The 13,005-nt window shown below is 52.3% G+C and overlaps 2 protein-coding genes across 2 annotated transcripts in view; one reads left to right on the top strand and one right to left on the bottom strand.

The window, feature by feature from the left end:
* Positions 1-28: 28 nt before the first annotated feature.
* Positions 29-2,865, top strand: QRFP (pyroglutamylated RFamide peptide). The gene is made up of 2 exons (XM_036393994.1): positions 29-70; positions 755-2,865. The coding sequence occupies exon 2, from the start codon at positions 755-757 to the stop codon at positions 1,133-1,135; it is 381 nt and encodes a 126-aa protein (XP_036249887.1). The 5' UTR covers positions 29-70; the 3' UTR covers positions 1,136-2,865.
* A 3,032-nt stretch (positions 2,866-5,897) lies between these two features.
* The window catches only part of ABL1 (ABL proto-oncogene 1, non-receptor tyrosine kinase), a 78,042-nt gene continuing 70,934 nt past the window's right edge, over positions 5,898-13,005 (bottom strand). The window contains 5 exon segments of the mRNA XM_036394029.2: positions 5,898-8,463; positions 8,465-9,083; positions 9,086-9,553; positions 11,873-12,037; positions 12,361-12,450. Coding sequence (XP_036249922.2) covers positions 7,857-8,463; positions 8,465-9,083; positions 9,086-9,553; positions 11,873-12,037; positions 12,361-12,450 — 1,949 coding nt within the window. The 3' untranslated portion in view covers positions 5,898-7,856.

Raw genomic sequence — 13,005 nt, 5'->3', positions numbered from 1 at the left:
TGCTCATCGGACTCGGGGCGGGCAGAGAGGTGCCAGGGGAGGCAGCACTGGGCAGCACCGAGGTGCAGAGGTAAGTGACTGGTGCCCGTGTGTCTGTCTGTCCGTCTGTCCCTGCTTTACACCCCTGCCTCGATGGGCAGCACAGCCGGGGAGCAGTGAAAGGCTGGTGGGAAGCAGCTGGGGACCCACAGCACCCCCAGACCCCAGGATGGGACTCAGAAATTTGGATCCGTGACGGGAAACGGGGTGGAAAAGGGAGAGAGCAGAACAGAGGCAAGGTGTGAAAAAGGTAGGGGTGAAGCCCGAAGTGAAGCCTCTGTGCTAAGGGGTGTTGGGAAGGGCAGGCAGGGGCTTGAGTGCACCTGGGTCTGGCACAGGAGGGAGAAACAAACCTTTGGGTGGAGCAGACAGCCTGGCCCCCAGCACCTGCAGCAGCTTTAAAGGCAATATCTCCAGATATATAATAATAATAATAATAATAATAATAATAATAATAATAATAATAATAATAATAATAATAATAATAATAATAATACCACCCGTTTCCTCTTTCTGGGAAGAGGAAGGGAAGGCAGGGGGGAGCTCGGACCCTCTCTGGGGCTGGGTGCTGGTGTGGAGGCTGCTGCAGGAGGAGCAGTGGATGCTCGGGGGCTTCTAGCAGGGCTGGTTTGGGGGTGCTGCAGCGGGCATGGGGAACAGCCCAGGGCAGCCCCTGCTCCCCTGACATTCCCTCCCCTCCCTGTGCTTCCCCCAGATGAGAACACCCTACTCACTGTCCTGCCTGCTCCTCCTGAGCCTGGGAGCCTGCTTCCCTCCCGGCGAGCGCTGGGAGCCGGCACAGCCCGGGGAAGGGGCTCTGCTCGGTCCTGGCTGGCAAACGGCGGCGGAGGGCCGGGGTCCCGGCTGGAGGGCAGGCCCGAAGCGGAGGAGGAGCGAGGAGGAGCGGGATGCGCTGCTGAGCATCGCCCGGGAGCTGCGGGCGCTCGGGGCCGGGCGGCGGCCGGGCAGGAGCGGCGGCCCCGAGGCGCTGCCCAGCGGAGGGGAGAAGCGCAGCGGAGCCCTGGGCAACCTGGCGGAGGAACTCAACGGCTACAACAGGAAAAAAGGGGGCTTCACCTTCCGCTTCGGGAGATGAGAGCTTGGACTGCATTCCCCACCTGCTGCGGGTCACCCCGTCCCGTCCTTCCCTTCTGTCTCACCTGGGTTTGCTCGGAAAAAAAAAGGATATTTGGGGGTTTTGCTGCTGGGGGTGCCTTGGGGAGGGGGGATGCTGTGTTTGCCCCACTCCCAGCTCTGCTCTAGATCTCCCATCCCTGTTCCTGACCGATGCAATGGAAGAAGAGGAGAAATCACCAAATCCCTTCCCTGATCACACAGAGCTTTTGCTGGGGCACAGGGAAAGGGCCTGGTGCTGGGTCTCCAGCGCTGGCAGAGAGCAGGGGTGGCACAATGGGATGGGCAGTGCCAGCAGGGCCAGGCAGCAGGGCTGCAGGGTTACAGCAGGGTGGCTGTGCTGCTGATAGTCCCCAGGGACTGTCTGTAGTCCAGGGCCAGCCATCAGGGAGGAGAGGGTCCCTCAGAGCTGCTGCTCTCCTGCCTATTAAGGGAAAGTCCCTCGGGCAGCAAATTCTGCTTAGTGTCAAGATGCCTCTTAGACGAGGCAGCTCCTGCCTGCAAAACCAGGGCAGAGCAGCAGGGTTCGAGAAAATCTTGTCCTTAGCAGCCCCTGGTGTGAGCACAGAACCCTGCCCTGGCTCCACCAGCCCTGCCACAGCCCCACAGCCCTGCCCATGCCCCACACTCCTCACCAGGGTGAGATTGTGATGCCTGACCTTCGATGTCCTTGTCACCACCCAGCTCCTCAGACAGCCTGGCCCTTCCCAAAGCCTTCCTGGCCTCCTCACCACCTAATCCAGCTGCAGCTACTGCAGAACTTGGGTGCAGAAGGACTGAAACGAGAACTTCTGACACTGAGAGGTGCTCAGTGTCACTGGTGCTCCAGCCACCAGTGGGGCAGCTTTGGGAACCATTAGCCCCAAAAGCCAGCACAGGAAGAGCCCCAGCCACTGCCTTCCCCTCTTTTGGGCAGATTTAGCTGTGCCAATCCCAGGGTTTTCTCTGTGCCTGCCAGAGGTAGCAGCAATCAGAGCTCTAACTACCTGCTGCAGGCACTAACAGCAACTCACACACTGAGCAATGGCTGATATTTCATTGCAGGCACAAAAACGAGCCTGGAGATGATTTGCAAGCACTGAATTGCACCCTCAAAAATCAGAGACCGTGGCAGGACTTGGTTGGGGGAGTAAAAAGATTTAAAAAAAAAAACCTAAATCAGGCTGCAAGAGGTGCATTGTAATATCCATCAAGCAGACAGAGCACTTAATGCAGTGCTGCGTGAGTCCTGGCAGCAGGAGCAGTGAGTGTGGCTGAATGGAGGGGGAACAATCGTGGGGCAGCAGATCCAGGGAGCAGTGGAGGCACAGGACCAGGCTCATCCAGGTCTGCAGGGACACAGACAGTGCCAGGTTTGCCCCTCAGGTGAGGATGGTGATGGCTGTGAAGGTGAGGACGGGCACTTCCTTCCCTGCAGCCCCGAGCATCTCACGCTGGGGAGCACAGCAGGGCCACCCACGGCACTCAGGGCGGCTGAACCCACAGAGACCCGCAGCCCAGGCACCCCCAAACCCATCCCCATCCCTCCATCCCTCCATCCCTGCCCAGTCCTGCCCCTGTTTGGATCGGGACGGCGGCACCGCCTCATGCAGCGGAGCCGGAGCTTTATCGATGTTTCCATGGCAACCACTTCCCCCTACCCCTCTCTTTTGAATGTTCAGACCATCAATAAACACGCACTGATCAATTTTACCCTGCGCTGGAGCCGGGGGGAGGGATGCAAGGGAGGAAGGGGAAGAGTTTGGTGTAACTCAGGGTTAGTGAGGGCTGGTAAATCCCTGGCTTGGCTGTGATGGATCATTGCAGGGGAAAGTGGGCACTGAGTGCTGCGGGAAGGGAAAGGGAACCTGCTGGGCAATGCTGTGGCTGTGGGGATGCCTGGGCTCCTGTGCTCCAGTCCTGGAGAGGAACAGGCTCAGAACAGCCTCATAAAAGCTCTCACATAACGAGGCTTTGATTGGTGTGCAGTAACCTCGGTAGAACTCACTGAAAATTGGAGCACTTACCTGGCAGGTGGGATGGAGCTGGGCTCACCCTCACGCCTCAGGGCTCCTGCATGGGCAGCTTGGTGCCAGCAGGGCAATGCCATCACTGTCCTCACCCTCTGCCAGGAAAGGGGCTCCTGCCAGGCTGTGACATGGGGCAGTGAGGGGCCATGGCATCCCTGAACTCCCCTGAGCAGCTCAGGGTGCCTGGGGAGAGGCAGCATTCCAGGCCCTTGGTTACTGCTCCTTGTGATTAATGCTGGGGAGGGGAGGTAAAAGTGAATGGAAAATCACTGCCTGGAGCCTGGGGGTGTAGCTGGGAGGAAGGAGGGGGGAACATGCCAAGAAGGAGCCCTGAGGGGCTGGAAAGCCCCCCCTGCTCACTGGACACATCATCTCCACCCAGCTCCCACAGGAAGCTGCACCCCTGCCCAGCTCCTCTCCTCCTCCTCGTGGAGGGAGCAGCTCCCAAAGGGACACCCAGACCCTGAACATCTCTGAGGGTGGAGAGCTCAGAACTCACCCACCCTCAAGGAGCTGGATCAAACAGGCCCTGGATTCCTCTACAGTGGCCAGAGACAGCAGTGCAGGCATTGCCACCACAGCTGGGACTGGCCATGAAGTGCCCCATTAACCCTCCCTGCCCTTGGCCCTCCTCTGGCCTCTGCTCCACTCCCATGGGCTGCCCCTCACTGTTCCTCCAGCCCTGGCAGAGCTACAAACACACACACAACAGGAACAGCAAATCTCAGAAACCCAAAGGATCCTCTGCAGAGGAGAGCCTGGATTAATTGCATCCCAGGGACTCATGAAGAGGCTCTGTGTATCACAACTGGGTCATGCAGGCTGCAGGAGCACAGGTGGGACCTTTACAGCAGAACAGATGCCAGGACAAACACAGAACCCTCAACAAGGGGGTGATTGCTGGGCAAACGTTCAGCACAGCCTGGTTTGCAGGTCAGCTTTCTGCTGAGCCGGATCTGCCATCGAGCACTGGGCAGCACTGCCAGGGAGGACAGCCCTGAGCCCAGAGATGACTGAGGGCTGTCCCTCACCCACAGCTTTAGGGGCATTGGCACTGCCAGGGCATCAGGACTGACCAGGAATTGACCTGGGAGTGTCATTCCCAGCAGCCCAGCCAGGCCAGGTCTCACCCTCAGACAAGGAGTGTGTCCCCCTCTGCTGCCAGCCTGCTTTTAGGTGCACAGGTGATGACAGGAACCCTCTCCTCAGAGCTGACACTGTGCTTAGGTCTGTTTTCCTCTATTTCCAGTTGTGGAGGGATGAATCTCAGCCAAGGGAGAGGCTGTGGCTGTCCCTGACCAGCCTGGCACACCCTGGAAACACCACTGGTGTTTGGCCATGCCAGCCTGACCATACAAACATGGGATTTGCAAGAAAAAGAGTGAGCATAAAACACTGACCACGTTTTACATCTCGTGACAAGCAACTTCCCAACAAAAAGCAAGCTGACATTAAATGAAAACTTAAAAGAGTGAACATTGTAATTTCAAAGACATGAAAACCAAAACAAAACCACAAACACAGCTATTTTTCCCCCAGAGCACTCTCACTTTCAAGCTCAATAGCCTTGAAAATTGGAGCAATCAAACTGTTAAATGCATCGATCTGTTAAATCAACTCCTACTGTACTCAGCTAAATTTAGCCTTTAATCCCCTCTCTTTTACTCCCAACACCAAAGATCCAGGGGCTTTCCCCAGCCAGGTCAACCAGCCTCTGCCTTCCCACGACACCACAGAGCAGTCCCTAAGGCAGCAGGGATGGGAATCACCAGCAGTGACAGCATTTAGGGGCAGGTGAAGCTTCTCCATCTTCCCTCAGCCCACAGCTACTCACCTGATTCAAGTTTAGACCTTGGCCAGGGTGTTGGTCACAATCCAACCCAGAACTCCCTGAGTGCTGCAGACCCCTTGGCTGTGCCTGTGCCTTCCAAGGGCAGGCCATTAATTTTGTTTATATTCACCAGTGCATCCTCCTGCTTCTCCTTCACCTTCTTCAGCCTCATCAGCAGCAGCCCAAGGTTTCCCATCAGCCTTGTTCCCCTTCAGCCAGGACCCACAGATTTCACCAGGGACTTGCTGAGAGGATTAGAAATGCAGAGAACTGGGTTACGACCCTGACACATCCCTGTGGAACTGTGGGACACTGCACACTGTCACCTGCCCTTGTTTTCTTCTCATCCTTTTTTAGTCTTCAGCATCTTCATTAATCAAAGCAGTGGCTGATTTTAGAGCCTGCTCAGTGCCTGGAAATGTCCCTCCCCCGAGGTTTGCTAGAAAGGCTGAAGGGAAACAGAAAATAAGAATGGGCAAGCAGAAATGAGGGAGGGAACTGTATGAGGAGAGAAACTCATGGGTCATTTCAGAGCAGAGGAGGAGGAGGAGGAAAACACATCAGCAGCTGAATTACAGAATACAAACCATTAACAGAGGAAAAGTTTAGTCAAATCTCTGATATAAATCTCCTTGAAGACAACAGCAAAGTGTTTGATTTAGAAGAGGTGATGACACAGTCTTAATCTGGGCAGCTCTTTTCTCTCCTGGCTTTTCAGAGCCAGATCAAAGGAACATGGGAAGGGGCTGCTGGCCTGGCTCTGACCATCCCACTGTGCTGAAGGGTCACAGTGAACCACCCAAACAAGAAACTCCTGGTTTTGGATGAGGACCCTAAGGGGAGTGAGCTGGGTTGGAAAAGCCTCACTGACAGACAAACACCAGTTTTCCTCAACATTGATTTATTTTTAAATATACTACGCAAGAGAGACTGGAATAAAAAAACAAATCAAAAAAATGGAAATAGAGAAAGAGAGAAGAATTCAAAGTCATGTACAGAAACAATCTGTACTGGACTAAATTAAAGGGGAAATGACCCCCTTAAGTATCACAGAGATGAAGGACAGAGCTATTTACACACTGTAAAAAAGACAAGTCTACAAAAGTGTGTAATAACGAGATACAAATGTATAATATAGTGGCACAATATGTTATCAAAGTAAAAACAGTACCTCCAGGAAAGAGACAATTCAAAGGTTGGGGTTTTTCTTACATTTTTAAAGGCAGCCTGTGGCAGAAGTGTGTATTTTCTTTTGAACATTTGTCACATGTTAAGTCATGGCTGTTTGTGAGGGCGAGAAGTGGCATGAACACACACGAGTGAACTACTAGAAATCATATACAAAACAAACAGTTCCAAAGAGAACAGCATAAAATACAATTGAAGGCAATTAGTGTTTAAGATACACAAGAGGGGTCACGAGTTACAGGGGAACAGAAAATGGGAAATGTGTTTTTTCTCATGTTTGGAACTGTTAAGAGGAGTTAAATTGCACTGTTAATAGCCCTAAACCTTGTTCTTTCACTATTGTCACCAGTCACAAGTAGTTCCCAGCATTAATTGGGAAGGTCACAGGACCTTGGCAAGGAAGGCCTGGAGTCTTGCTGTCAGCATGTTGTGGCAGTTTTCTGGGGAGATGCACCCCAGGGAAGTGTCTGCAGTCTCCACAGATCCTTGTCTGATGCTGGATGGAACCACACTGGCATGAGGGTGGGAATGCTTTCAACCCCAGAGCACTGGAGCTCCTGCCAGAGGATTCCATGGCACAGAAAGGCAGGCACCACAGCCCCCCAAAGCTCTGCAGGAGAGCAGGGGCCAGGCTCCATCTCCCTTCACTACACAAACAGCTGGAGAGTCAATGGAGGCACAGCACAGCAGCTCTCACCCACTGAGAGGTGCAGACTCAGCCAGAACAGCAGCTGGATGTGGGGGGCTCACCTGAGCCATCTCCTCCCAGTGCCACCCTCCCAGCTGCCCAAGCTCTGGGACCCCCACCCCAAAGACCAGCCTGATTAGTGCCAGCCATCACCAGAGTGCCACATCCTCCTCCTGACCTTCCCCAGGCCTGTTCTGCAGCCAAGGGAGATCCACAAACAGGCTCCAGGGCTGTGACACCAGCGGGTGCTGCCTCCAACACTGTGAGCCCAAGAAATTCACTGGAGCTCAACAACACTGAGAAACTACTGAAAACACAGAAACCAAGGGTAGCAGGTGCAATCAGAGGAAGAATTTGGGCAATCATCACTTGTAGCATCTGTCGTTAAAAAAACCTTACATTAATAATCTTCCCCCCTTCCCTCCCAAGCACCAAATCTGTTGCATTAGTGTCAGGTAAATGTCAGACTTGGGCCAGGACCATGTGCTGGGCAAACTCTCCCAAGAAATACAGTGGGTATGTTGCTATCCAAACACTCATCCTCATGTACAGGGGGGCAGAAGGAGGGGACATAATGCAGTACGAAGTCCTCCTGAGGAGGATGTCATCTCAGTGTCCATCAGTCTGGCTTCAGTCTCAACGGTCTGTCCAGAACAATAAAATATTAATAAAAAGGCATGGTGTGACATCAGCATTTAGACTCGTAGTCCACAAGGCAAGAACTCCACAGATAAGACGATTACAAGTATATGAAACACAGGGAATGTGGGTTCAGAGGGTGGGAAGTGCCTCCTGAACACAGCCCTGCCCTTTGGAGCTGGGGTGTCCATGCACAGTCCGTGTCCTTGGCACAGCCCTAACCTCAACGCCCCTCTCCTTTGTCAGTCCACACGTTACTCTCTCCACAGCTGGCTTTGGCCCATTGTGACTGATTGATTCATGGTTTGTTTTCCAGCCCGATTTCTTGCTACCTCTGGACGATGTCGCTGATTTCTTTCACGGAGCTGAGCAGTTTGCTAAAGTCCTGGGTGGCGGCGGGGCCGCTGCCAGCGCTCGCGGGGCAGATCTGGAGCTCCCTCAGGTTGTTCTCCAGCTTATTGATGGCCTCCCGAAAGGCAAATTTGTTCCTCATCTGCTGAATGGAGTCCACGTAGCTCACACAGAAGGTGTAGAGGTTCTTGCCAGCCTCCAGGACGGCGCTGTGGCTGGCCATCTGCTCAGAGTTCTTGCTGATGGCGAGCCGCAGCGCCTCGGTGCTTTCCAACACCACCCCTTTGGTGATGGTGCCGCTGGCAATCCTCTCCGGGGGCTGCCGGGTCTTCCTCAGCGAGACCCTGGTGGATATGAGGGGGATGAAGGCTGTGGGTGATGTCTGGTCCCCGCCTGGGGCAGAGGGTATGGATGAGGAAGAGGCAGCTGGGGTTGCTGTGCTCAGCAGCAGCTTTGTAGAGGATTGTGGCTTTGGTACAGAGGGGATCCCCAGCTTTTTCACACCTTCCCCTGACTGGTTTGGCTTGACAGCATCACTGCCTGCAGCCTCTCCAACCTGAGTCAACTGTTTGGATTTCGGCCCAGACACCATCTGCTGCTGCTTCATGGCTGGGACTGTGAGAAACCTTCCCAGGCTTGGCAATGGAGGATGAAGACAGTGGGAGTGGAGGGGCTGGTTTCAGCTTCGATAACTTCCCTTTGTCCTTCCCTGCCGGCTCCGAGGTCTGCTTGAGCCTCCTCAGGCGTGGCTCCTCAGAGGAAGCTTTGCTGGCCCCCACGAACCCAGCAGGGTTGGGTTTGGCAGCAGAACCTTGGTCCATCATCACAGTGGTACCTAAGGCACTGGATTTGACTCCATCATCCTTGTGGAGCCCGCTGGAGGAAGGAGGGGCAGCAGGCTGCCTACGGCCAAGTTTTGGTGTCAGGGTGGGAGGGCTGGAGCCAGGGCTGGACTCTGCATCTTTGAACACATCATCAGCAGTCTCTTCATTCTTCTTAAGGAGCCGTGGAGGAGGGGTGACTGTTCCCCTGACAGCAATTTCAGCCTTGGGCTCATTCGCCCGCTTCCGAGGCAGCGCCGGCTTCTCACTCTTGTGCCCCCCGAAAGTGGAGGAATCAAACTGGCGTCCCGTGGACTGCAAATCCCGAGGCAGGGTCACAGATTTCCACTCTGTGTCCTTGGCTCCATGGGGCACACAGGAGCTGAGCAGGACCTCAGGAATCGCTTGCTGGAGTTGGAACTGCTCTCCTCCTCACCAGCCACCCCTCGACTGCTGCTCATCGTGCTGGACTTCTTCCGTAGGTGGGGAGATAAGAACCCAGAGTTGCCAGCCACAACCCCATTGGTGACACCAGCCCCATTGCTTGGGCTCTGGAACTTGGAGGGCTCGGCTGTGTCTGCAGGGGGGGCAATGAAAGCTCCATTCCCAGCATCCCTGCACTCCTCCTCCCCGCCCGCCCTGCGCTCCGAGTGTCCGTCCATCTCCCTGAAGGAGCTGCTCCGTTTTGGAGGGGTGGGGGCAGTTTTCTTCTTCTTCTTGATCAGGGCACTGAAGAGGTTGTGCTTTTTGTCTTTTGGAAGCAGCCGCTCATCTTCATTCAAACTGCTCTCCAGGGCCACCCTCTCCTTCCGTGGGAGCAAGGGAGAAACAGCAGGTTCATGATCCAGGAGGTCTGCAAGGGAAAAGGGAAGTTTTCTCAGCACTGCTCCAAGAGCCAGAATAACCCGTTTTCCTACAGGATCCAACCAGTGCAAGCACCTCCAAAAGGTGCAGGTTCTGTAAACAGACACAACTTCAGAGCAGAAATAGAGCAAGTGCAGCCACACTCGTGGCCCATGATCCTGCATCCATTCATTCCTGAGGTGACTGCCAAACTACTTTCCCTGCGGGTTTCTGACTGGAAGAGTGACATACAAACACTACATGTTTGTGTTCAGATTCCCCTCCTCACATCTGGAGATTTGTCTAAACTTCACGCTGTGAAGAAGATAAATAGGAAGAAGCCTTTGCTTTAGTCCCTGTGCTATTGCTGTCTTTTGAATCACTGACCCTCTGAATTAATAAGGCACCTCTGTAACCCACCTCCATCCCCAGGCTCCTCGTTCATTTTCCTGATGTCATCCTTTGTGGGGAATGGAAAGGACTGTTTCATGAGCAGAAATGGAGATCAAGCCATGACACTTCAGGTCGTAGCACAGTGAAGATGCTCAGCTTTGTACAGCAACAGAGAAAAGGGGCAGTGCCAGCCTCCTTCAGCAGCACTGCTGCAGAGGGAAGCGAGGGGGTGACCCTCTCTCCACTTACAAGCAGTACTTAAAAATGAATAATGGTTTATAATAAATTCATAGAGAGTCCTGAAGGTCTCTGTGCTTGACTGACAGAGGGGCTCGTTCCCAGGCCAGGCACTCCAATGGCATTCTAATCCAAAGGAGGAATGCCTGCAGGGCAGCATATACATTTACAGCTTGACTAGGCAGCAAGAAGGGAGATGAAGCAGAGTCATAAGGAAGGATGCTTCTTAGTCACAAACTGGTGATCATCATGCTATGGGTAGGATTTTGGCTGAGGAATGGATTTTGGCTGAGGGGAGAGAATTTGAAAAGAAAATATTTGTGTAGTTTGAGAGGACAACATGTTTGCACAGGAACACTGCAGTTGCACCATTCCCATGGGATTCAGGGGGATCTGGACAGCCAGAAGAGCCAAACCATGGCCCTGCTGAGTACAGACACAGTAGAGCTGCAGAAATCCAGAGAAAACTAGCAGCTAGCACTAAGGATCAGCTTCCAGCTGCTGGACTTGCTATAGAAACACTGACAATTGGAAGGGAAACTGCAATAAAACTTTATTGTGAAAAAATTTCTTCCACAGTAAAGAATGAAATGATTCCCAGCATAATGTTAAAATCATATTATGCCTCCTGTACTTTAATTTCTCAAAGCTCTCAAGTATTTAAATGAAATTATTTTACTTCAAAAGCTTGTAATAATAGGCAATTATATTTCCTATATATGGTAAATAACCTTCCTGCCTGAGTCACTGATACTTTCTTTTTCCATCATTTAAAATCCCCTTTTTCCCTCCCCTCTGCCCAGATGTACTTTGGCTACTGACACATGTACCACTGGGTGAATCTGACATTACACAAAAGAGGTCAGTCTCATGAATGGTCAGAAGAGGCAGCCTCAACAGGAGCTGCAAAAAACTCCACTGCATTTCATTTTACATTCTTGTTTTTCAAGCATAGAGCTAGACACAAATCTCCCGTACTCATTCAGCCTTTTACCACTGCTTTTATTACCTCAGAATGGAAGGTAAGTGCCTGAAAAAACTGATTGGAAGTTTAATTTTATGGAAGAGTCTGTAAATACCTCTTTGTCCCTCACTGAAATTATATTTGGTGCCTGCCAAGAGTAATACTCTTCTGTGCTGCAAGCACAAATCTGGTAGGATGGAACAGTGAAGAAACCTCCCTTATGGGGCTTGCTAAACCCAAGCTATCACCCTGCTTTAAATTATGCAGTGTGGTAGTGTAAAGTGGCTTGAACACAGCAGATTACCCAGCACTCAGATGCAGTGGGAGATCCCACTGATAGCTCCTGCCAGGGAATGGGAAGAGGATATGATCAGAGAGCTCTGTGCTTAGGCTCTGGTCTTTGGGGAGCTGCAGGCAACAGCCATTAAGTTAAAAGAACTCCAAGGGCTTCTCTAAGCAACAGCAGGGAGATCACCAGTCCCTCAGCCAGTTAAGGATTCACACTCCCAGCTGCTGTGTGTATCTGGCTTCAGAATTAACAACCCACCTTTGCAAAAACTAATAAAAGGAGTTCTGGACCCAGGACAGCAAACTCAGCAGCCTGTCACCCAGAAACACAGAGAGATGGCACCTGTGATTAGGCACAGCTTTGCCTACGTGAGGGCCTGGAGCTAGATGTGCATTTTGTTTCCCTCTGTACCTCCTGAAGGAATAATGACTTTAATTAAAACCTACCACATTCCCCCTGGCCTCGAGTATGTGCAGTCTCCAAGCCCTCGTTGGCATCTTTGCTTTCTGCAGCTCTCCTCGATGTTCGCGTTTTGGTTGGCAGCTCCGGGGCTTGCAGGAAATTGCTCACTACACTCCTCATGCCCTTCTTTCCCAACTCCTTCTCCACCTCTGCAAGGCACAGAAGAAAAACAAGCACTGCAATCAACATAAAAAACTATTGCTCTGTTTGGAATTAACAGCACAAAAGAAAAGAGAACAACACAAAACAGGGGGTCCTTGGGGTAGTTCAGCCATTTGGCCCTTTACAACGAGATGGTTGCCCAGAAAAAAATACCCATGTAAATAACTGCTTTCTACATCATTTACACCAGGTAGTAAACACAGGATTGAGTTTCACTGCAAAGCAGTCTATGAATAACAGCAGAGTTAAGGATGCAGTCAGCCCTGACCTCACCCCTGGAATTGCTGGTCCAACAGGGACCCAGACCTACCATCAGATATGCTGGACTCCTGAAACATGGTTTCAAAGGCCTGATGAATCTCAGCAAAGGATGGTCTATCAGAAGGACTCCACTGCCAGCCTGAAAAACAGCACACCACCACTCAAATCTTCCTCCAGCAGCAGACACTCACTCAGTACTCTGCACCAAGAGGAGCCAGAAATCACAGTTCCCTTCCAATACACTGAGATAAAATACTGACATGAAAATGTGATTTACAGGGTGCTGAGTGTCTGCAACCACTTTGGCTCAGTGACAGCTGCAGGCACCCAGCACTCCCTAAATCAGGTTTTGGTGTCAGTGTGTGACAGTAGGTGCTAAGCACTGCTGGGGGAAAGTGCAGGGCACTGAGTCACGTACCAAAAGGCCACAGTGAAGAGTCCCAGTCTGTCCTGCAGGAAGCCAAATGAAGCTCTGCTTCATCCTTGGAGCACAAGCTTTTCTTTAAGTTGTCAGGAAAAAGGAGACAAAGGAAGCATTGAGATCCACAACAAATCTCCTCTCTGGGCCTGTGGGCTCCCAGCAGAGATGAACAGCTGGTTTCATAGCATGTTCATCCTCTAGAGAAAGCAGTTTTAACCAAACACTTCCACACAGCACTGCACCTTCCCTGACACTGGCAGGGGATTCTCATGC

Source organism: Molothrus ater, chromosome 20 (assembly GCF_012460135.2).
Source record: "Molothrus ater isolate BHLD 08-10-18 breed brown headed cowbird chromosome 20, BPBGC_Mater_1.1, whole genome shotgun sequence".
Taxonomy (NCBI): Eukaryota; Metazoa; Chordata; class Aves; order Passeriformes; family Icteridae; genus Molothrus; species Molothrus ater.
Note: the sequence above shows the minus strand (reverse complement) of the source record. Positions and strands in the feature narration are given on the sequence as shown.

Coding starts and splice junctions, on each gene's coding strand:
- QRFP (XM_036393994.1), top strand. CDS start 755: ATGAGAACACCCTACTCACTGTCCTGCCTGCTCCTCCTGAGCCTGGGA.